This window comes from Hylobates moloch, unplaced genomic scaffold (genome assembly GCF_009828535.3).
Source record: "Hylobates moloch isolate HMO894 unplaced genomic scaffold, HMol_V3 SCAFFOLD_8, whole genome shotgun sequence".
NCBI lineage: Eukaryota > Metazoa > Chordata > Mammalia > Primates > Hylobatidae > Hylobates > Hylobates moloch.
The window spans coordinates 110688779-110711324 of record NW_026652283.1 but is presented as its reverse complement, the minus strand read 5'-3'; the positions used below and the strand labels follow the sequence as shown (position 1 = coordinate 110711324).

At 42.1% G+C, this 22546-nt stretch overlaps 1 protein-coding gene across 12 annotated transcripts in view; it reads right to left on the bottom strand.

Moving 5' to 3' along the window:
* The window catches only part of PSD3 (pleckstrin and Sec7 domain containing 3), a 575483-nt gene that overhangs the window by 335567 nt on the left and 217370 nt on the right, over positions 1 to 22546 (bottom strand). For 9 of the 12 annotated variants that reach the window (XM_058443514.1, XM_058443503.1, XM_058443504.1 and 6 more), the window contains one exon: positions 19186 to 19581. In XM_058443514.1, the coding sequence (XP_058299497.1) occupies positions 19186 to 19581 (396 nt within the window). Of the gene's footprint in view, positions 1 to 2012; positions 2066 to 5763; positions 5877 to 5975; positions 6033 to 19185; positions 19582 to 22546 lie in introns of those variants that run through there. The other 3 variants (XM_058443510.1, XM_058443509.1, XM_058443511.1) reach the window with 3 other exon arrangements.

Here is a 22546-nt window from a genome sequence, read left to right as displayed (position 1 = left end):
GGGCAACCCCACCCTTGGCCTGCAACCTAGCATCTGCAGATGGATCTCCTAGCCTCTTGCCACAGCTGGTCCCCTGGTTACATGGCCCTGAGACCTCCCAAGAAGAACTGGGTGCCACAGGAAGAGACACTGCTGACTCAGGAGACAGCCACCTCCCATGCAGAGGCAGCCAAGCCAGGCATGCAACCGAGAAGCAGCTTGTAGCAGTGGTGAAGAAGTTTTAAACGCTTAATAAGACTGTGGCTCAAATCTAAGTGCTGTATGTTCTCTCTCATGTAGGGATGCTTCTAGAAATAGTCTTGCATGTGTGTGTAGCGGTGGGTGCCTATTTTTGTTGTTACTAAAAATGTTTTTCTCCTTTAAAGAAAGAAATTACTATCACAAGACTGGCTTGTTGCTTACAGAGGAGTCCCAGAATGACCAGTAAACTCACTCTTGGTTGGGGCAGAATGCAGAGACGGTGGGGATTATGGCCTAGATTATTTATTGTCATATAAAAATGTGGCAACTGCCATTCTTTGGCTGCGTTTCAAGCGGATACTTCTTGGTTCCCTCATGTTTAAGCTTTTTAGTAATGCTCAGCTATGCAATTTCCACGAAGTCAATCAATGATGAATTCAAAGCTGTAATGCAAGATGAGACAGATTTGCTTCCAAAGGTCAAGATGTCAGAAAATCCAAGGCCAAAATCACCTTACATCACCCTTAGGTTTATCTTCTACACCTGTTGGCCATATCCCTGCCTCCAGCCCCGAAGCAGCATTTATACACCTAGCAACCAAATAGGTATTCATCTACTTGTTAGAAAATTTATGCAAGGTAAAGGGATTTAGTAAAAAGTGGCAAATCCTAAACCAACAGAATTTCCACTTACATTGCAAATGAAAGGGTCTAAAACAGAGAATTCTAATCACAGACAATTATTCATTGATCTCCTCACACCATCTATCGTTTCTATATGATGAAACTTCGGTTCACTTCTTGGTGCCTGTCTAACCCTCTAGATTATTACAGTACTATCTTTGGCCATGCACTAGGCATCAGACAACTCAACTGCCTTCTCTTCAGTCACTCATATCAGCCGAGATGTAAACTACGGCTGAATGGTCCACTATTTTCTTGCTAACAACACTTCAATATTTTTCATCTGCCTCTTCTTACACGTTGGCCGAGGTTTATACTATGTATCATTTACATTTCTGGAAATCTGAAATATCGGCATAATCCTCCTACTCACAACTATGGCAACAGCATTCATAGGCTACGTGCTCCCATGAGGCCAGAGATCATTCAGAGGCACTACAGTAATTACAAATCTACTATCAGCCGTGCCATCTACTGGAAGTGACCTTCTGCAATGAATCTCTGAGGTGGATTCATTCCTCTTACTGACTGACCTTGTCTTTTGAAACTATGAGTCCCCTCATCTCTAAGGTAAACTTTTCTCCTTATATCTAAGGGAAACTGTTTCAACTAGAAGGACATCGTCCATGGGTCTCCAACACTTGGTCCAATCGATGAGTTCCCCAAGGGACTTGGCTAGATGCACAAGTTCTAGCAGCCAGTGACTGTCTCCCACTACTAGAGCCATTAATGAGCCTTCTGGTTCATCAGCTGCAGAGAGAGATTTAACTCTTCTTGTTTATCTTTCCAGCGGCAAAATACTGAAGAAATACAAATGTTATCTTATTATTGTCATCTAGGAATTCAGTCTTGCCATGGGAAAGCCAGACTAAAATGTCCACACAGGATAGATGTACTCCTCTGTTCAACAAGATATAGATAATAAAGAGCTTGAGAAAACCAGGACGGATGAAAAGCACTGAAAACCAGAACCACAGCAATGCAAACATCTCCCATGTAGCCTGGCAAAGGCCCCTCCCCTGTCCCAAAGGGATTGTTGCCTCATGCTGAAAGAATTATTCATTCTCCATGTCTTCTCATGGTGGCATCTCTAATTCAGCCACCAGCTGTCATGACATCGTTTCTCCCCGGCTCCTTTCAGGTACTCACAGCTCCTATAACAATGGATCTGAGACCCAGAAGCCCTGATCAAACACGATCAGCTGTGGATGATAAAAAACAAAGTGATGTCAAGGTCAGGAGATTATAGGCAAGACAATTTGATACTCATCCTTAACACCCTGTCACCCTTAAGAGATTTTCATTCATTTAGTTCTCAGAAGTCAACATGGCATCTCAGCTTGACGTTCAGCCTCATTACTCACTTGTCCTATGTTTTCTAGGACAATTGTCATAAGTTATTTAAAAGGAGGCAAAAATTGCCCAGTAAGACGATGAATACAGCAAGGTAAAGGAGACGTAGAAAAGGAAAGATAGTCACTATCTCTCCTCCCCATGCACAAAAAGGTCTTGTGGCCCAACCCCTTCTGCAGATGGGCAAACTGAGGGGTCATGAGAGGACACAACTCTTCCCAAGTCTCACCATCAATAGCAGAGTTGGACCAACCGAGGTTCCCCTGCTAAACAGCAGGGCCTCAATAAAGGACCAGCTGAATCAACAAAAGGGAGTGGTTTCCTTAAGAACATGCTGGACACAGAAACTCTATTGCCCCCCTCCCTTCTGAATACAGGTTCTTCTGCATACCAGGAGCATTCAAGAACAGAGGGGACAAAAGATCTCCAAAAAAGCGAGACAAAGTGCAAGGACACCAGAACACCAGACAGCTACAACTGGTCCTTGGCCTCCGCAGCATCAACAGTTCAGTGTATCTCAACAGGTAAGAGAAATAAGCCACTGTCCTTTGAACATCCAATAAGATAAACAAACCAAAAAATCCACAGAGCACTCTGCAGTCCATCTAGCACTTTCCCATAGTTGTTTTGTTTCATCCTCACAATAGTCCCATCTTGCAAGTAAAGAAACTGAGGACCAAAGAAGTCTTACCCAAAGTCATAGCTGGTAAACAACAAGGCCAGAAATTAAGGCTACATCTTCCAACCGTATTCAGCACCTTCTACTCTACCTCCACCCAAAGATATTCAGGACAAAAAGCCAAATATAACAGTAGACCAAAGGGCCAACTGAACCACAGCCTCCGGCCAGCTAAACAATGACTAAAATCCCAGCTGGAACCCAAGGCAGGCTCTGCCTCCTCAGGACTTCAGAACAGGATTCCAGAGTGGGTTCAGAACAGCCCTCTGCTGCGAGGGGAGCTATTCACTATCCTACAGGATCCCTGGGTTAATCACACGCCCCACAGCAGCATGGCTGCAGCTAGACCTGTCAAGCACATTCGGCTCTTGGTGACACAACCCAGCTGTGCGGGCGGTTCCCGTCAAGGGAGCTCCAGACATTCCAGACACTGTGCCACGGAACTGCAGGGAGGGACCGAGCTGCACAGGGAGCTGGCAAGCCCGACAGAACTTTCCCTACCACATCTGTACTTCTGCACCAACAAGGCAGTTTCAAATCAGCTCCCAAAGAGCTACGCGGATTCTGCCTTGCAAGGATAGACTAGAAACTGACAGTGGAGATTGCTTCTGGGGAGTGGGACCAAAGGAACTTCCAACTGAACTTTTACCATTGGCATCGTATTCCTTTCATAATATCTTTGAAAACTAGATCAAAATTCAATCTAAAAGCCATAAGGATGACAGCCTACACTGGAAAGTGGTGAAAGCAAAAAGAAACTGACATCAGATGATATAAACTAATCACACAAGACAACAGTTTTAAACAAGAGCTTTAGAAACACTGAACTAAATGTAAGACCTTTATAAAGTGTAACAAGATTCTTATTTACAAATTTTACAAAAATTTCCCTTGACTGTAACAAAAGAAATTGAGCCATTTTTGAGGCAGGAAAAAAAAAAAGTCTTTAGTACTTATTCTGTTAGGTATTTTCACATATTTTATCTCATTTAATCTCAATAACCATGGAATAAAAATATTATCCACAAGTGATAGACCAGGAAACTCAGACCAGGCACTCAGAGAAGCTAAGCAGCTTTCACACAGCTGCATAGCTACCAACTCCTCGAGTGTAAAGACAGAAAGGGACAATCTAGGAATACAGACACGTCCTAAAAAAGCTGCCACCACTGCTGGGCAAAGGCAGCCTGCACCTATGAAAGAACCCAGACACAATGGCCAGTTTCTGACAGTCATTTCTCGAGTGGGTCACATGCTGCCTATGGGGTATATGTGTATACAATGCTGCTCCCCATATTTATGATGAAACTGACACGCCCTCCACACTACATGAGCACACAGATGTTTTCACAAAGCGCTGATGGGCCTGCAGTAATCTACCCATTTTCCTCTCCCAGCCCCCATTGCTACTGAAGGCTGCATTTGAGAGATGCCCAACTGACTGAGATGAGAACAGAGGTGCTACCCAGGAACCTGGCCACAAGGAAGCCCTGATGTGTTTACAGTGTGAGCTTGCCCACAACTTCAAATTCATCACCATCATGCTCTAACATCGAAGTCCTCACGTGCCTGACATAAGGAAGCACAATTTAAACATCGTAATAGCCAATGATCATTAATGTTTACTGAGCTTTTTTAGAGCAGAAGGAACTATGGTAATTGCTTCCCATGCACTACACACTAGTTAATCCTCACAGCCACCACCCCTCTTGTTAGATACTATTATCATTCCTATTTCATATACGAAGAAGCTGAGCTTCAGGAGTGGTTAAGTAACTTGTTAGAGACCAAACTGTAAGGAGTAAAACTTAAGCCTATGGGCCTATGACTCCTAAGTCAGACTCACAGCCACGCTGCTGAGGCCTCTCGTATGTTTCATGGCCTTTTTCCCTCAAGTATTCTCTTTGTCATTTCTTACTAAAGTTATGAAACAAAATGTCCAAACAGAAGAGGCCAAATTTTTACACTGATGGGCTAGCCAGACAAATGGCATTAAAAAATACTGGAAATAAGAACTTACAATCCATAGTCAAGGCAAGAAATGCCAATTTTACCAATGCATACCCACAAATATGCCTGTTACAATCATTGACTACCCTGGAAGATCAAGCCCTGGAGTTCCTGCTGGGTTTTTGGATGGTCATGAATTATTCTTCTATCTCAGGCATCTTGAAAATGGACATAGTATCAACGGACTACGCTCACTTCCCCTTCTTTAGCATCGTTGACCTCACTTATCCCCTGCCTGGTGAACATCACAACAGAAACCTTCCCAGAAAGAAACTGTGAGGCTGAAATTCCCTCAGCTCCAGGGGGAAAAAAACTCCCTATGCCCTTTTCATTAGATAACTGGTTAATCTTTGAAGTTTCAGTAAAACGTTGAATTCTAAGATGAATCATCTTTCCATACTAACAGCACAGCCAACTTTCCTTTCAGAGCAGTGATATACCAAAATAAGAATGATAGCCTTGTGCAGTAGTCATTACGGACCCCACTACATGACTAAGCTCAAATTAGTGACCTTCCACAGCCTGGATGAAGTTTCACAAAGGGTAGCTGGAGTCCACATGCAGTCTAGGAACACCAAGCTATGTCTAAGCACCTCAAAGAGCAGCACAACTCCACTAGGGAAAAATCTCATTTTGCCCAAACATTGTAGACCCTGTAATAAGTATACTCTTCGTTTGTCATCCTTATTTAGAAATTAACATATGATCATTTTCCTAAGTCTTTCCTAGGATCTCCTTACAATGCTTTTCATTTGAAATAATCTATTTTCAAATCCAAGGAAGTTTCTACAATTACAATTATACATAATCCAGCACTGCCTAAGACCAGACAAAGACAATACACCAAATTCCAGTTACCTCCGTCAGCAAACAGTCTGCCCATAATTTTGTCAGGAATTGAAGAGCATTCTCCCATTCCATCTACTCAGCAAACTTTCATCTTCCGCAAGGGCTCTTTTAGTGTACTTCTAAAGCTGCGTCTGCTGCAAGTACAAACTGCTACACACTGACTCCGCAGCGACATTCTCCCAGAATGCTACTGGATCCCTCAGGGGCTCAGGGATACAAACTTGAAAGAAGTTGAAGGAGGACGTCCCCCTCTTCCCAGCCTCCTCTCTCAACAGAGCTTCCCTCCAAGAGACCTGCTTCAAAAGTCCAGACCCAATGAAGTCACTCATGACCTCACAAACCTCTAGTTTAACTCTTTAAGAGCCAGACAGCAAGCTGACAGCAGGCAGAAAAGGCAACTGTCTAAGCTTATTTGGAGTGGTTGCCGTTTAAAGGAAAGGAGACATTTGTCCAGCACCGTTCAAAACAAAGTAACTTTGGCACTGATTCGGTTTAATAGTACTAAAGTTTTTTGAACAACTATTTTATAGACTGCAATTTCCTACAGCACACACAGCCTGGTCCTAAAGAAATGACTGAAATAGACAACAAAATAGATTTAAGTCATTTATATTATACACAATTCAGCTCTGTTAAATTCACACTTAATCTTATGTAATTTGTGATTTTCTGTTTTCATTTCTAGTTGTGTTTTTTCTGCTCGTGGATGTGAAAATATTTATTGTCCTGTTGGTTGTCCAAAGCCTGCTTCAGACACGTAAGTGGCCAGGCAACACACACAGCTGTCACACACAGGCAACAACTGCCACAGAGGCATCTGAGAAACCAGGGACAGCAGGAGCTGAGATCCACTGGAAGCCGTGGCCGCCAGACCTAACCAATGGATGGCAGAGTGTGTGTTAGCCCCTAACAGGGATAGGAGACCAGCCTCACTTTAGTTTCTTTTCCATGCTTTTCCTGGGGCTCCTGCTATTTTTGTTGGGATATGGGGATTATGAGGACCTGGAGATTTGAAAGGCTAAAAATTACTTTCTAAACAGAAGTGGATAAAAATTATACACTCGAAGAACATGTAATATGCCCTTTCAAGAATGTTCTGGTTTACCAGAAAATGATTATACTTACCATGCAGTAATTTTATTCCTAAATATATACCCAGCCTAGAGAAGTTCTTCCATGTGTTTCCAAAAAGCCACATGAAGGCTCTGTGCACATGGCCATGCTGTTTGACATAATAAGACAGTCAAAATGCCCATAAATAGAAAAATGAAAAAAATAGGTCATAGTATGTTCACATAATGAATACTATACAGCAATTAAACTGATCAAACTAGGGCCGATTCAATTAAGAGTGAATTTCAAATACTGAGAAAAAAAGGGTAAAGACAGAAAGGGACAATCTAGAAATATAGTTATGTTCTCAAAAAGCAGCCACTTCTGCCGGGCAAAGGCAACCTGCACCTATGAAGGAACTCAGACACGATGGCCAGTTTCCCAAAAGGAAACAAGATAGCTTGAACGTGAAGTGGAAAAGCGTGTGAAACACTGTCTAACGATTACAGATGCACATCTCTGAAGGAATGATAAACATCAACAGCTCATGGTTACTCCACTACGTAGGGAAGGAAAGAGAGGAATGAGACCTGGGGGCATAAACAGGAGAGGAGTTTGCAATTCATCTGAAATGCTTTTATTTCCTAAGTGGGATGATGAGATCACAGGTGTTTATTATTGTCTACACTTTTTGGTATGCCTCAAATGTTAACAGAAGCTTTAGAAAGCCAACTGCATAATGGCTACAACCTCTTTGAGTGCAGCAACACCTGTTCTGTCTGGGCAATGAACAGAACAGGAGGCAGAGAGGTTAACAATTCCCTTCACTCTCAAGTCCCCAAATCCAAGCAGCTGCTGCTCCTCCTGCCATAGTTCAGGGCCTTCTATCTGGCATGTCACCCTGCTCCACGCCACCCACAACCCTTTACACATAGCCAACTCATCCTTCACAGCCCACCTCAAAATGCAGCACCCCCACAAGGACCTCCGTGACATCCTACGATGCAAGTAATCCCCACCTCAGAACCATACAGCCTGGTTCTCTGGGCTCTGCACTAGAGTTATTTCTGAAGTTATCTGATCTGCCTGTTTAGGAGACACCTAATATCTACTATAGAGCAGCTGCTCATTAAGTTCTTCATTCAACAAAAACTGAGTGCCCAATATGTGCTGGCCACTATGCCGGGGTTCTCCAAGTCTCAAAACGTAGAACTTGAGAGGACCACGGCCTAACAGAAGGGACAGGCCTGTAGCTAAGTATAATACTATTAATACTAGGTGATGAATCCTCAAATAGTTGCTAAGTGAATGCCAACTACGAATAATGAACTTTTAGGATGTTTCGCAATAGTAACTATTCAATACATCTTCTTTTCTCTATACTAAAGACTTTATAGTATTACTCTTGACAAGAAAATGTCACCTTGTTTGCGGTGAGGTGGGGCTTCTAAATAGAGTAAAGACAATAAAAGAAACTATCATTAAACCTCCTCAGAGTCAAGGAATTGAAGGCTCTTAGAGTTATTATTACAGAAAAACAACATCTCAAGTCGATTCGACTTTACCACAGTCCATTCATACTGGGTGACTTTGAAGAGGTTTTAAAGACATTTCAAGCACTGTTATTACTGACAATAGCCAGCATTTATTGCGTACTCAATAAGTGCCAGTAAATGATTACTGATTACGTGCCAGTAAATGATTTAGAGAGAGAATTGACTAAAATTTGAACCAAAGCACTCCGACTTAAGAACTCACACTCCACCACCAAACCATACTGTTTCCTAAGCAGGAAAATCAATCAATCCCTGCTGGTGTAGTTTGGATGGACTCCCTATCACCACCACACCAAAGAAAACAGAAGAAATCATTTCGAGGTTCACAGCCAGGAGCACTCACTTTCACAAACCTCTGTTAGGAGAATCCTCCCATCCAAAAGCGGAGTTACCTTTAACAGGCCCACATCCCCCTGAGAACCGGGACTGGCTCAACTTTGTATTGCCTCTAAGCAACTTCCAGTAAACGCCTCTCAAAAGCAACTTCCAGTAAATGCCTCTCAAACTTTAACGCGATCATGGATCACCTGGGAATGTGTTAAAATGCAAATTTTGCTTAAGCAGGCCCAGGGTGGTGTCTGAGAGACATATTTCTAACCAGGTCCAGGTGATGTCTGTTAGTCTGAGGCCCACACCTGGGATCAACAAGGTGTTGAGAACCTAGGCGCACATCAGAATCACTGGGGAAGCTTTTAAAGCTATCCATGTCCAGGTGCGACTCTAACAAACAGAATCTCCTACAGTAAAGTCTGGAGATGAGAAGCTTACAGAACTCTCTGTATAATTCTAATGTGCAATCAAGTTTGAGAACTACTGTACTACAGCTTTACTACTCAAGGTTTGCTCCATGGACCACTGTTGTAGACCAGTGCTTCGCAAACTTCCAAGTGAATGTAAACCACTTGGACCTCTTGGTAAAATGCAGATTCTAATGTAGTAGGTCAGGGTGGGGCCGAGGGTTCTGCAATTGTAATAAGCTCCCAAGTGAATGCTGTTGGGTGGCAAGATGGTGAGTAAAAACATCAGAAAATCTCAGGAGTTCAGTGTGTGTGATTTATAAGGCTTTCCTTTCGTAATTTCAGATTCAGAGATCAGTAGAATACCTGCAAATAGAGCGTCAGGCACAGGCATAAGAAACAGCATATGAGGTATGGGGATTATGAAATGGAAGCATTTATCTAACATTAGACAGGATAGAGTTTAATATGAATCCTCATTAGCATTCATGAGAAACATATTTACCTTCCCTTGCACCATGGCCACTGTCTGTCTCAAGTGCTAAAAATGAAGCCTCTGCTAACAGCTTGAGCCAATTCAATAGACAGACATAACTTGGATATATTGCTGGTTCAATTCCAGAATGCTGCAATAAAGCAAATATCACAACAGAGAAAGTGATACAAATTTCTGGATTTTCTGGGGCCTATAAGAGTTAGGTTTATGCTGTAGTTTCTCAGTGTGCAATAGCATTACATCTAAGAACAACGGTGTACATACTTTCATTTAAAAACAAACTGTATTACTAAAAAACGCTAATGATCATCTGAGTCTTCAGTAAGTCCTAATCTTCTTGCTGATGGAAGGACTTGCCTCAATGTTGATGGCTGCTGACTGATCAGGGTGGTGGTTGCAGAAGGTTGCAGTGGCTGTGGCAATTTCTGAAAATAAGACAAAAATGAACTTTGCTGCATCAAGGGACTCTTCTTTTTACAAAATATTTCTCTGTAGCCTGCGAGGCTGCTTGATAATCTTTTACCCACCTCAGAACTTTTTTTTTTTTTTTCAAAATTAAAGTCAATCCTCTCAAACCTTGCCACTGCTTTATTAACTAAGTTTATGAAATATTCCAAATCCTTTGTAGTCATCTCAGTGAGGTTCACAGTATTTTCATCAGGAGTAGACTTCATCTCAAGAAACCGTTTTCTTTGTTCACCCATAAGAAGCAACTCCTCATTTATTAAAGTTTTATCACGACACTGCAGCAATTCAGTCACATCTTAAGGCTCTGCTTCTCGTTTGCCTGCTATTTCCACTACATCTGCAGTTACTTAATCTACTGGAAGTTTCGAACCACTCAGTCATTCATGAAGGTTGAAGTCAACATCTTCCAAATTCTGTTCATGTTGCTATCTTGACCTCCTCCTCCCACAAATCACAAATGTTCTTAATGGAATTTAGAATGCTGAATCCTTTCCAGAAGGTTTTCAACTGACTTTGCCCAGATCCATCAGAGGAATCACTATCTATAGTGACTACAGCTTTACACAATATATTCCTTCCAAAAAAGCTCAAAGTTAAAATTCCTCCTTGATCCATGGTTTGCAGAATGGATATTGTGTTGGCATTAGAACAACATCAGTCTTCTTGTACATCTCCCTCAGAGCTCCCAGGTGACCAGGCATCTTGTCAATGAGTAGCAGTAGTATTTTGAAAGAAATTCTTTTTTTTTTTTTTTTTTGCCTCTAAGCAGTAGGTCTTAATAGTGGGCTTAAAATAGTCAGTAAACCATGCTGTCAGCAGATGTGCTGTTATCTAGCCTTTGTAGTTCCATTTCTAGAGCACAGGCAGAGTAGATTTAAGCATAATTCTGAGGGGCCACAGGATTTTCAGAATGGAAAATGAGCACTAACTTCAACTTAGTGTCACCAGCTGCATTAGCTCCTAACAAGGGTCAGCTTGTCCTTTCAAGCTTTAAGAAAAGGCGATGCCTTGTACTCTCTAGATAAGAAAGTCTAGACAGCACCTTTTTCCAATAGACGGCTATTTGGTTTACATTGAAAATGTGTTGTTTAGTGTAGCTGCCTTCATCAGTTATCCCAGCTAGATCTTCTGGATAACTCGCTGCAGCTTCTACATCAGCACTTGCTGCTTTGTCTAGTACTTTTATGTTATGGAGATGGCTTCTTTCCTTAAACCTCATAAACCAACCTCTGCTAGCTTCCAGCTTTTTGGCTGCAGCTCCCTCACCTCTCTCAGCTTTCAGAGAATTGAAGAGAGTTAGAGCCTTGCTCTGGCTTCGGCTTAAGGAAACGTTGTGGCTGATTTGATCTTCTACCCAGACCATTAAAACTTTCTCTATATCAGAAATAAGGCGTTTCTCTTTCTTATTATTCATGTGTTCTATGAAGTAGCACTTCTCATTTCCTTCGAGAACTTTTCATTGCATTGACAACTTGGCTGTTTGGTGCAAGAGGTCTAGCTTTCAGTGTATTTTGGCTTTCAACATGCCTTCCTCACCAAGTTTAATCCTTTCTAGAATTTTATTGAAAGTGAGAGACATGAGACTCTTCCTTTCACTTGAACATTTAGAGGCATTGCAGGGTTATTAACTGGCATAATCTCAATACTGTGTGTCTCAGGGAATAGGGAGGCCCAAGGAGAGGGAGAGAGAGGGGGAACAGTTGCTTTCATGGAGCAATCACAACACACAAAACTTACTGATAAGGTTTGCCATGTTATATGGGCATGGTTTGTGGTGCCCCAAAACAATGACAATAGTAACATCAAAGATCTCTGACCACAGGTCACCAGAACAGATACAACAGTAATGAAAAAGTCTGAAATATTGAGATAATTACTAAAATGTGACACAGAGACACAAAGTGAGCACTTGTTATTGGAAAAATGGCACCAACAGACTTGTTTGAGGCAGGGTTGCCATAAATCTGTAGTTTGAGTAAAAAAAAAACCAGAGTATCTTCAAAGAGCAATAAAGGTAAGTGCAATAAAATGAGGTTTGCCTGTAGCTCAGTATTTCAGTTTATGGAGGGCTTACAAAGTGAAAAACAAGATTAAAGTACTGTAAACAAGCCCCTTTTGAGTGCTGGCAAATTTGTACTCCTGTGTAAAACACGTTCAGAGAACGATTTACTTGGGGAAGTCGGTGTCTTTTTTCCTCCCCAAACCAAGGCTCAGTGGATAACATCCAGTGTTGCAAATACAGTGCTAAGACACCTCTGCTAAGATGAATATCACTTCCTTTAAAAGTTAAATATTGTACTGATATACGAATAAAAATATTGCTGTATCATCTCGATCAATTAAAGTATTAACCACCATTCCAGTTTTTTAGATCTGTGATTCTCCTTGTAATCACTTATACCTCCAATGTCCATTATCATTTGATGCCATTCTTTGATCAAAGCTCATCCAAGTAACAGGCACCCCACCATGCTCTTCACACCAGTAGCCACCAATATCCAGGGAATTACTTTGGTTTGTTTGTTTTAAGGTTTAAACCACAGAATTAGAATGTCACCAGGAATAGCTATTTCAGATCCAGGACCATTTCCTGCGTGTGTAATTTATAAAAGAGGCACCAAACGGACAGGGAGGGCACAAGACCACCAGGGCAAGGGCTGTCTGAAGGGCAATGAAAGAACAACCAATGACCAGTGCACTTAGCTTCCATCCTGGGCTCCCTGACAATCGACCCACTGTTGGAGAAGAGACAAAGCACAGAAGAGCTGCCAGGAAACTGACCTTACAGGGCACATTTTCTACAGAGAAGGCATTAGAAGGACACATAAGCAAAACCCAAGTGCTCCTGTGTGAGCCCCTCACAGTCCCATCCTCAGCCCACTCCTCACCCTTGAGAGCCTTCTCATGCCCACAGCTGCAAGTCTCACATCTAAAAGGGTGACTCCAAAGTCTCTCCAGTGACCTTCAGTCCCATATTCCCACCAGCCCTACACAAGTAACCCTCTCTCTCCTCCAATTCTACCTCTTTATATCTGATCCCACTAGGTGTCCTCCTACCAACCCTGCTGCTTCCCCCAACTCCGGTGCAGGGTTTCTTGCTCCAGCCAGTCACCCATGCTTGAACTCTCACAATCATTTTGACTCAGCCCCACGTGTCCTAGAGTCAAACATTCATCAAATCCTTGCATCTTTCTTTTTACCAGGCTGTTTCTTATCTATTTTCTTATTATTCCTTACACTCTTAGACTACTACAAAACCCATGATGGGTTTAAAATAAATATCCACAAATTAGAACTTAGAAAAGTCTTACCACAAAACTGCACATTGGTTGATAAGGCTATTTCCATCTAACCAATAAGCAATCAGAAGTTCCATGAATGAAAAGACCTGCCGGAGATCAAGCGGCCAGGAAAGAGGATGGCTTCACCTCCTCTCTTCTGTCTCAACCCTCCAGGTTTATTCCACCTACCACAGCGCACTGCGCTTCACAGACAGGAAGTGATTTCTAAGGAAGCCCCGTACTAAGTGTCCGATGCAGGGCTTACTGTCCACGGCCAAGTGGCAGGATAACTTTTCTTTGGGTTACTACTGTCATTGGTATTCATTTCTATTTAATGAGCTCCTACTGTGTACCAGACCTCGTTAGGCCACTTGACTTTCTTTTCTCGATTTTTGTTCCATCTGATTAATCTCGTTTCCTCCTCCTTCCTTTACGAGATAGGTATTATTCATTTCATTTTACGCTTGCAGAGGGTCCCGGATTTTATGTATTTATTCATAAATACACACCTAGAAAGTGAAACAATTCGAAACCAGGAATAACTGGCTCTGAGACCTAGAAGAGCCCCTAACCCACATCACTGAGCAGGAACTCCTTTGTGGTTTAAAAAAAAAAAAAAATCAAATCACCATTATACTACTTTGGAAAGAAGCCAGAAAGAGAAAAATGAGAACCTCTTTTTTGACTGAACGAATTTAAAATGTAAAAGAAAAGGACTAAAGAGATTACCGGAGCAACAGCAACCGGCTCATGAAGCCACGAGGCAGCAGAGCTTCCCACCGCCAATGGCAGAAGAGAAGCCGGAAGCTCCATGGGCAGCCAGATCTCTCCAATTTCACAACATCACAATGTTGTTCTCTGTCACCAGCTTCACTAATGTCACATTATTTTAATTTATTCTTCTAATATTTATATATTATATTAAAGTGACTTCAAGTTTAAACTGGAATGTTGAAACAGTTTTTCAAATCGCACTTCAACAAATTTCTACTTCTTATTTCACAGGAATTCTTCCTAAGCGGACAAACAATACAGATAGAGAAAAACTGAGGAAGAAAGAGAATAATTTCCAAACACTACATTCCATTTGAGAAGGAGGAGAAAGAAATAAGAGCAAGGCAAAAAAAAAAAAAAATCCCAACAAATATCAAATTCAGAGTGGGCTGAAGACAGACTGAAGCACTTCCCTCAGGCAGATCAGCTGCACGCAGATGTAATTCACCTGTTCTGCCGTACCCGTTGGTACCCTGAGCAAGATCGGAAAGGATAACTAGGAAGCTGAGATATAAAATAGATCATCACGCTACAAAGGTTATTTCAAAAAGCAGCTTCATGTATTTCAGAGAACCAAAAAACAAGTTCCTGCCGTGTCACGCTATTTGCTATTTCTTTTTCTCCTGTCCAAACCCAAGCTCGATGGAAATGGACAATATCCAGCTAATGGTCACAGTGACAACATTTGTGCCTTAAGAACTTACTGATTGGAGTTGTGGTCATCTGCTGATAAGCTGGCGAGCGAGAAGCACCCAGACACAAAGGAACCCATTGAAACGTGTAGAACTGTAAGTCTCTAATTATCCTTTCTAATTTTGGAGCCATGTGACAGGACTTCACACAGCACCACTGACCCCCGGTCAGCCTGAGTGCCATGTAGCTGGGCCACACAGGGAGGGGATGCTCCTCTTTGCTTCTTCATTGAAATATTGTGTTCCGTGCATAGGCTGAGCTGTTTCCGGCTGACATGTGGCTCACTGATCAACAGGCAGGCAGAGCAAACACCTGGGAGAATGTATTAGGCTGGTGCAAAAGTAATTGCAGTATTGCCGTTGAAAGTAATGGTAAAAACCTTAATTACGTTTGTGACAATCTAATAGTCCATCCAGATTTATTCCAGGATTTTAAGAGGCTTTTTCACCATACACAGAACGAGCCGCTTGATGTCACAAAGGTATTTAATACTTCTAAAGATAAATAGACACTCACTCAAAAAAAAACTGTCTTTCCCAACTGCATACTGGAATATTATAGATTTGAAATATTTTCTTCTTTGACTTGAGTAGAGAGAGTAACAGGGGAGAACAGTGTCCCTCTGGCCGCCAAAGGATGGCTGAGCCCAAGACTGGAAGGCGTTCCTGAGAGAAAGAACTAAGTGCTACAACACCCCAATCAGCTTTCCCAATCTCTTGAACCTTTCTTTAAAAGAGCAGTTCAGCGAGAACAGTGTCATCCTGTGTTCAGAAAAAATCACCATCCAATACTGCCACTGAAATAATCTTTAATGACAAAGTAAAGACAGATCTTGAAACAGAAAAGGATTTAAAAGTAAATCTAGGCAATACCAAAGCAAATACATTTTTGTTTTGTTGCACATATCTGGTCTTGTTCTAGATCTACCATGAAATCATTACCACTTGGTCCAGTTCAGCATAGCTCAGTAAGAGCACGGGCTCTGGAGGCTGACTGCCTGTGTTCGAGGGCTGAGTATGCCACTTACCATCTGTGTGACCTTTAGCAAGTTACTCAACCTCTCTGTACCTCAGTTTCCTTATTTGGAAAATTAGAACACTAATAGTTCCTTTCTTCCTCCTAGCTCATTATGAGAACTAAGTGTCATGTGTTTACCAAATAAATAAAACCTATGGGCTACGTATGACACACAATTATGTTCAGAGACTAGCTAAAGTAATAATATTTTTTACAAGCTAACGACTAACACTTTATACATTAAAATCAATACTTAATTTCCTTGGTTCATGTCTACCAAATATCAAGGAGGCGTGATCAGGGGAGAATTCATTAGTCTTATTCCTTTTCTTTTGTGCCTCCCTCAGAGCTCACCTTACCCAATGTGCTCAGACCCCCACCACTAGCAAGGAAGCAGGAGAGGCGAGTGAACACAGAAGGAATGGAGGCATGGCCACTGCTTTTACTTATCACTTTTCTTTTGTAAATATATTAATACAATGGGAAATTTTTTCTCCTTTAATTCTAACACTTGGGCCCTCAATGCTTGGCTGAAGGACAGGCTTAATACCTCAATGTCCACATCCTTACCTCGGCAGAGAGATGTTTTCACGCAGACGAAATTTTAAAAGGCCAGCTCACTGATTGCTTTAAAAATGTGTCGAAACGTGTTTATTATTGACCTGGTAAATTTTCCCTCAAATTGAACACATACACCACCACCACCAACAACAACAACAAGCAGCTCTACATTTAGCACTTAGTTTCTTGAAAACAGACCATCTCAGACTTCCGGCTTTATCAACACATGGCAGGAGAGAAATCAGATCAAAAGAATAATAACAAAATAAAAGACCCAACACCTAGCACAGTGAATGAATCCGGCCTAGGAGCCAGACAATTTGAATTCTAATACAGTATCTGTCACAAGACAGCCACGTGGCTTTGGGTAATATATCCCACCAAACTGGAATACAGAATATACATATATATATATATATATTAAAAAAGGCTATCTGAGGCCCCTTCAAGTAGTAAAATGTCCTCATTCTCTAACCCACAATAGTAACACAATTCTTCTTTGGTTGCAACTTCTCCAAATCACCAAGGAAGGTAGAAGGGAGTAAAGAAAAATATGGGTTTTTCAGTTTCCTTAAAATTTCTTGGGATCATTAAACCTGCCCTACCTTTTAACCTTGAATAGAGACATACATCACAAAATAAAGCTTCCTCCACCTGTAACCACTTATTATCATATGCCAACCTCAAATAACACAAAATGGGGGAGTCCCGCCAAGCTTGTCTGTCCAAGCCACTGGCAGTGCTCAGCACACGGTAGCATGACCACCAGTCAGGAATTGTACAGGAGGGAGTGCCCAGGCTGGGGGAGAGGCGAGCTGGCGTGTCTCCAAGGTGCTTGTCACTCAGCACTAGAACATGGTCCTTTACCACTAGACAAGATCTCCTGGTTTGACAATGCAGGTGACACAGCTGAAACTTTATCTCAACACGGCCTGAAGAATACCACTATCTAAATCTGAGATGCTAAAATACTATGACCTACTCCAATACTCTCTCCCAACTATTTAACTCTGTCCATCCTCGTAACTGGCACCCATGCTGGCCCAAATGATGACAACCTCCTGTTCTAAGTGCACAAGCCACGCATTTAATAAACCTTTCACCCAATTCCTTCACTGGTGTTCATATCTTGGCTTCACTTACAACCACTCCCTGTGGCTTCTGCAGTGAAGCCTCCCCTAAAACTCTTCAGCTCCCCAAACCATGTTTGCTCTGTAATATAAACTTCCACTCACCCTAGAAAACTGAGTTGGAATTTCAATGCAATTATCTGCATACCTTTCCTACAGCGTTTTATCACAATTTGCAGTCCTCAGAGACGATGGTGAAAGGGGAGGACTAAGGTGGCACCCTCCACTGAGGAGCACCCCCTCACAGGGACACTGTTTTCAGGATGCCTCCTCTCCAGGACCCTTCCACTGAGAGACACTCTGATCTCAGAGATACAGGAAGTCTAGATGTGGACTAACCAGGCAACCAGTTCATATGCACACATTTACCCAGGCTCTGCTCTGTACCATGTCCTGTGCAAGGTGCTTTAGTCTCTACTGACCCTTTAAATCTCACAGCCTCACAACACACCGGATCATTAACCCCATTTCGCAAATACATAAATCAAGTTTCAGAGAAAATAAGTGGCTTGCCCAAGTATTTCAGACTGAAGTCTTGTGGTTTTGACATCTTGTTCTTTTTATTGTCACTGTGACCCAGTAAGACAACTGATATCCACAATCCATTTTCACAAGAAAATGCATAGCTACAGTATCACAAGGAGCCAATCCTGAATTTGCTCATCCAATGAACTATAAACCTTCAAACTGGTTATAGAAAATGCTCAGTACAGAGCAGACTGCTCAAAAACAGAGGTTCATTGAAAACCTGTAATATGAATACTGGCTTTTTTTTTTTTTTTTTACAGAAAGCACTGGTATTATTTAATACAGCTTTAAACAGCTTTAAAATAGTTGATCACCATTTAACACCCCCCACCAGCTCCATACAAACATACACGCACACACACACACACACACACACACACAAATATACCAAAACAAAATTCATAAAATTGTCACAGGTAGATAACCTGAGGATGACGAGCATGAAGAAATGAAATGCTCGATAATCCATAAATAGACGTGGAATCCCCAAATAACAGGCATGGTGGATACAACGTACATAATTTGTCATTTTATCTCCCAGATAGACTAAAAATCCTAAAGTAGAGAGAGAAAATAATACGGAGCCTAGACCAAGATACCAGCTCTCTCAAGCATCTGGCTAATCGGATCCTTCCTTCAACACGTCAGCAACAGGAGGACAGAACATGACCTCTCAGAGCAAAGGGCTGGAGGAGACTTTGCTGACTGTATAGTCCACCACTGTAGTTTCCAATGAAGGAATCTCTGAGCTAATCAAACAACCTTCTTGAAGTCATCAACCACCCTCAGTGCCAGACTAAAGCTACGATCTCTCAGTGTTCTTTTCACAGCACCACGTCTCTGCCATCGTCGGAGCTGATACCTCACTCATCATCCCCAAATATTTGTTTGGTATCCAATTTATATATAGTCATCCAGGAAATACCACAGACTAAAATGCTCACAGTTTGCCAATTTGACAAACCACTAAGGTGTGTCCTTCCTGTCCTAAAATCCAAATTACTTTTTACTCACATCATTTGCTTATATCCACAGAAATTGGCCAAGTGATTTAAAAATATATTCCACACTCAGATTTCCCAAAGAAGAATCCTACAAAAACCACCAGCATGAAATGAATGAGAATGGGACGAGTACCTTCCCCAGAAAGCAATCTCCGGGGTGCCTTTCGTGTAGATGGAGTCGCTGGCATCATTCAGCCCATTGGTGACCCCACTAGAATAGCCCATCACGATTGCACCATCTGCTGACACACTCAGGACATCCTGATGTCCTCCCCCTGATGTCCTCTCCAAGAACTGACCACCTTCTTTAATGCGCTGTTGTATCATTGGAGTGAGGGGCATTTCAAAGCTAAAATAGCTATCAGGCTCTGAGTATAATGTCTCCAGGGACTCCGCACTGTAGTATAAAGAAGTGTTGTCCAAAATGGTTTCAAACTGGGAGCTGTACACATCAGTGGAGTCCTCTGTATATCCAGGCCCAAGGATGTCTTCATCTTCCCCCTTAACGTGCTCCTCTTGTTCTGTGATCCTGGAAAGTAAATAAGAGTGAAGAATTCCAATATTAGATTAATGTCTTTATTTTTCCGCCTTCACCCATATAAAAAGGACAACATTCTGAAGATCTAACTCTTCTATTCACTGACTTATATCTTAATATATTTGGGAAGGAAGCTATGAAATATAATCAGGTTGAAAAATTCTCGGCATGCATGTGGCTAGGACACTATAAATAATTTAATAAAGTTTCAAACTAGTTTCCTAATGTGTGAATACATCTGGTCCAATGAAGATATGAATAAAATATTCAATTCTCATTTTAGCCAAATATACCATACACATTCAGATTATTTGCAACTACCAGCATTCCTAATTATAACAGAAGCAGATAAATATATCATGTGAACTTGATATGGCAAAATTTCAGTAAAAATACACCAAGCTTTCATCAGCTGATTAATACTTTCTGATTTAAATAAGGCCAAATGCTCTCAAGCAAATGACTGTATCAGAAGCCAAGAGCTGCCCCCTGCTGACAACAGAGCAGCACTGCAGAGAGATTTCGGGTCCAAAATTAGCCAATGAACAGCCTAACAAAAAGCCAACAGAAGCAAGGCTAACCAAAGCCTTGAGAGATTAGAAACAGCTCAAAAGTCAGTATACAGGGTAGGGCATTCACTTCGGCACACAAACGTGAACAATTAATATGCAGCATGTTCTACAAGTATTAAAAGCGAACATTAGGATAACTAAGTAAAATTAAAAACTTGGGAGATAGATCACTACTGAAGAGCAAGGGGTCAAGAGTTAGAAAAACCGGAAGCTGAATTCTGGCTGTCTCAATTACTAGCTGTCTCAATTACTAGCTGTATCGCTTGAAGCAACTTTACTTAACCTCTCTGAGCCTCAGAGTCCTACAAATAGGAATAAAATAGAAATAGGAATTATCTATTAAGCATCTCATGAGTCATCCACATTCTCAGGTATTACTGGAATCCACATTCAACACTGCAATTGATTTGTTGTTTTTAAATACTGAAGATCACCCATGGACCAAATATTATGTTCTTAATGGCTTCCCACTGCACTTGGCATAAACTGGACCATTCCTAAGATGATGCTCCTCCCTAGCTCTCCACACTCACTGCACCCCACTCTCCCCTGCTCTTTTTTTTTTTTTTTTTTTTTGAGATGCAGTCTAACTCTATCACCCAGGCTGGGGTGCATTGGTGCAATCTTGGCTCACTGCAGCCAACGCCTCCCAGGTTCAAGCGACTCTCCTGCCTCAGACTGTCAAGTAGCTGGGATTACAGGCATGTAACACAACGCCTGGCTAATTTTCGTATTTTTAGTAGAGACGGGGTTTCACCATGTTGGCCAGGCTGGTCTTAAACTCCTGACCTCGGGTGATCTGCCTGCCTCAGCCTCCCAAAGTGCTGGGATTACAGGTGTGAGCCACCATGCCCAGCCTCCCCTGCTTGGCATTAGCCACACAGGGGGAGTTTCAAATCTTCAAGCCTGGCACAGGCCTTGGCTTCACACATCTGCAGGAAGCACACACTAGTCAGGGAGCTCAGCAGCCTCCTGTGCACATGCTGTTCCCTCTACCTGGAACATTCTTTCTACCCCTTCTCTGGCTGGCAAAGTCATTCCTTCCTCACGTCTCAGTGTAATTTCCATTTCCACAGAAAAGTTTTGTCTAAGCCATCAACTGAACTGGCCTCTCCCCTCCATCCAAATTATTCTTTCTCATAGGTCTCTGTTCTTTTCCTTCACAGAACCTAGCACACTTTGTGATCCTATACCTATTAGCATGTTTATGTGATCAATGTTTATCTTCAGTGATAAACTCCACGAAGACAGTAACCGTGAGCCACATCTATTTTGAACATTCCTTTACGCCCAGCATCTTGCAGCGTCAGGACATAGGAGACAACTGAAAAATATTTGTGGGAAGAAATGAGGAATGAATTATTAATCTGAAGAACAGTAAAAGTGTATATTCCAGTGGGAATATAAACACTGAGCCACATGCCACATATCAAGGCCGCTTTGGAGGGAAGTCTGGAGAGCTGATGGGTTGGGGAAGGGAGTGGGAAGGATCCTGCCAGGATCCCAAAGGAGCACCACTCTCAGTGGGTTTGTTAACTGCAGAGGAAAAGGCATTTCCTTACACCAAACAAGAAAACAAAAAACAACCCTCAGCCTTGACACAGATGCTCTCCCATATAAACTATAAAATGTGGTGTCATGAGGACTGACAGAAGAAAAGATGGTACCAATTAGAAGTACAGTACATAACAAATGACTACGAGCAAAGGGAGTGGAGAAAGATGGGTCACATCTGCCATTTATCCAGGGTCTAAGCTGGTGTAGATGTCAGAAAGCCAGGGAAAGACCAGGAAATACCACATGATGCCAAGTTTCACTCATAAAGGCCATAAATCTCATAAGTGGGACTTAAACAATGAGAACATATGGGCACAGGGAGGGGAATATCACCCACCAGGCCCTGTCGGGGGGTGGGGGGCTAGGGGAGGGATAGCATTAGGAGAAATACCTAATGTAGATGATGGGTTGACGGGTGCAGCAAACCACCGTGGCACGTGTATACCCACGTAACAAACCTGCACATTCTGCAAGTGTAGCCCAGAACTTAAAGTATAATTAAAAGAAAAATAAAGGCCACAAATCAAAATATATGCTACTTGTGAGAAGAAGAAATTCCCATGTGAATACCAAGTAACAACTGAATTATAAAATCTACTTCTGACCCCCTGAGATGTCATTTCTAAACATAGGAAGGGCCCCGCACAGTGGCTCACGCCTGTAATCCCACCACTTAGGGAGGCCAAGGTGGGAGGATCACTTGATGCCAGGAGTTTGAAACAGCCTGGGTAAGAAAGTGGGACCCCACCTCTTCAAAGAGTCCAAAAGTTGGCCAGGTGTGGTGGCGCACACCTGTAGTCCCAGCTACTCAGAGGGCTGAGGTGGGA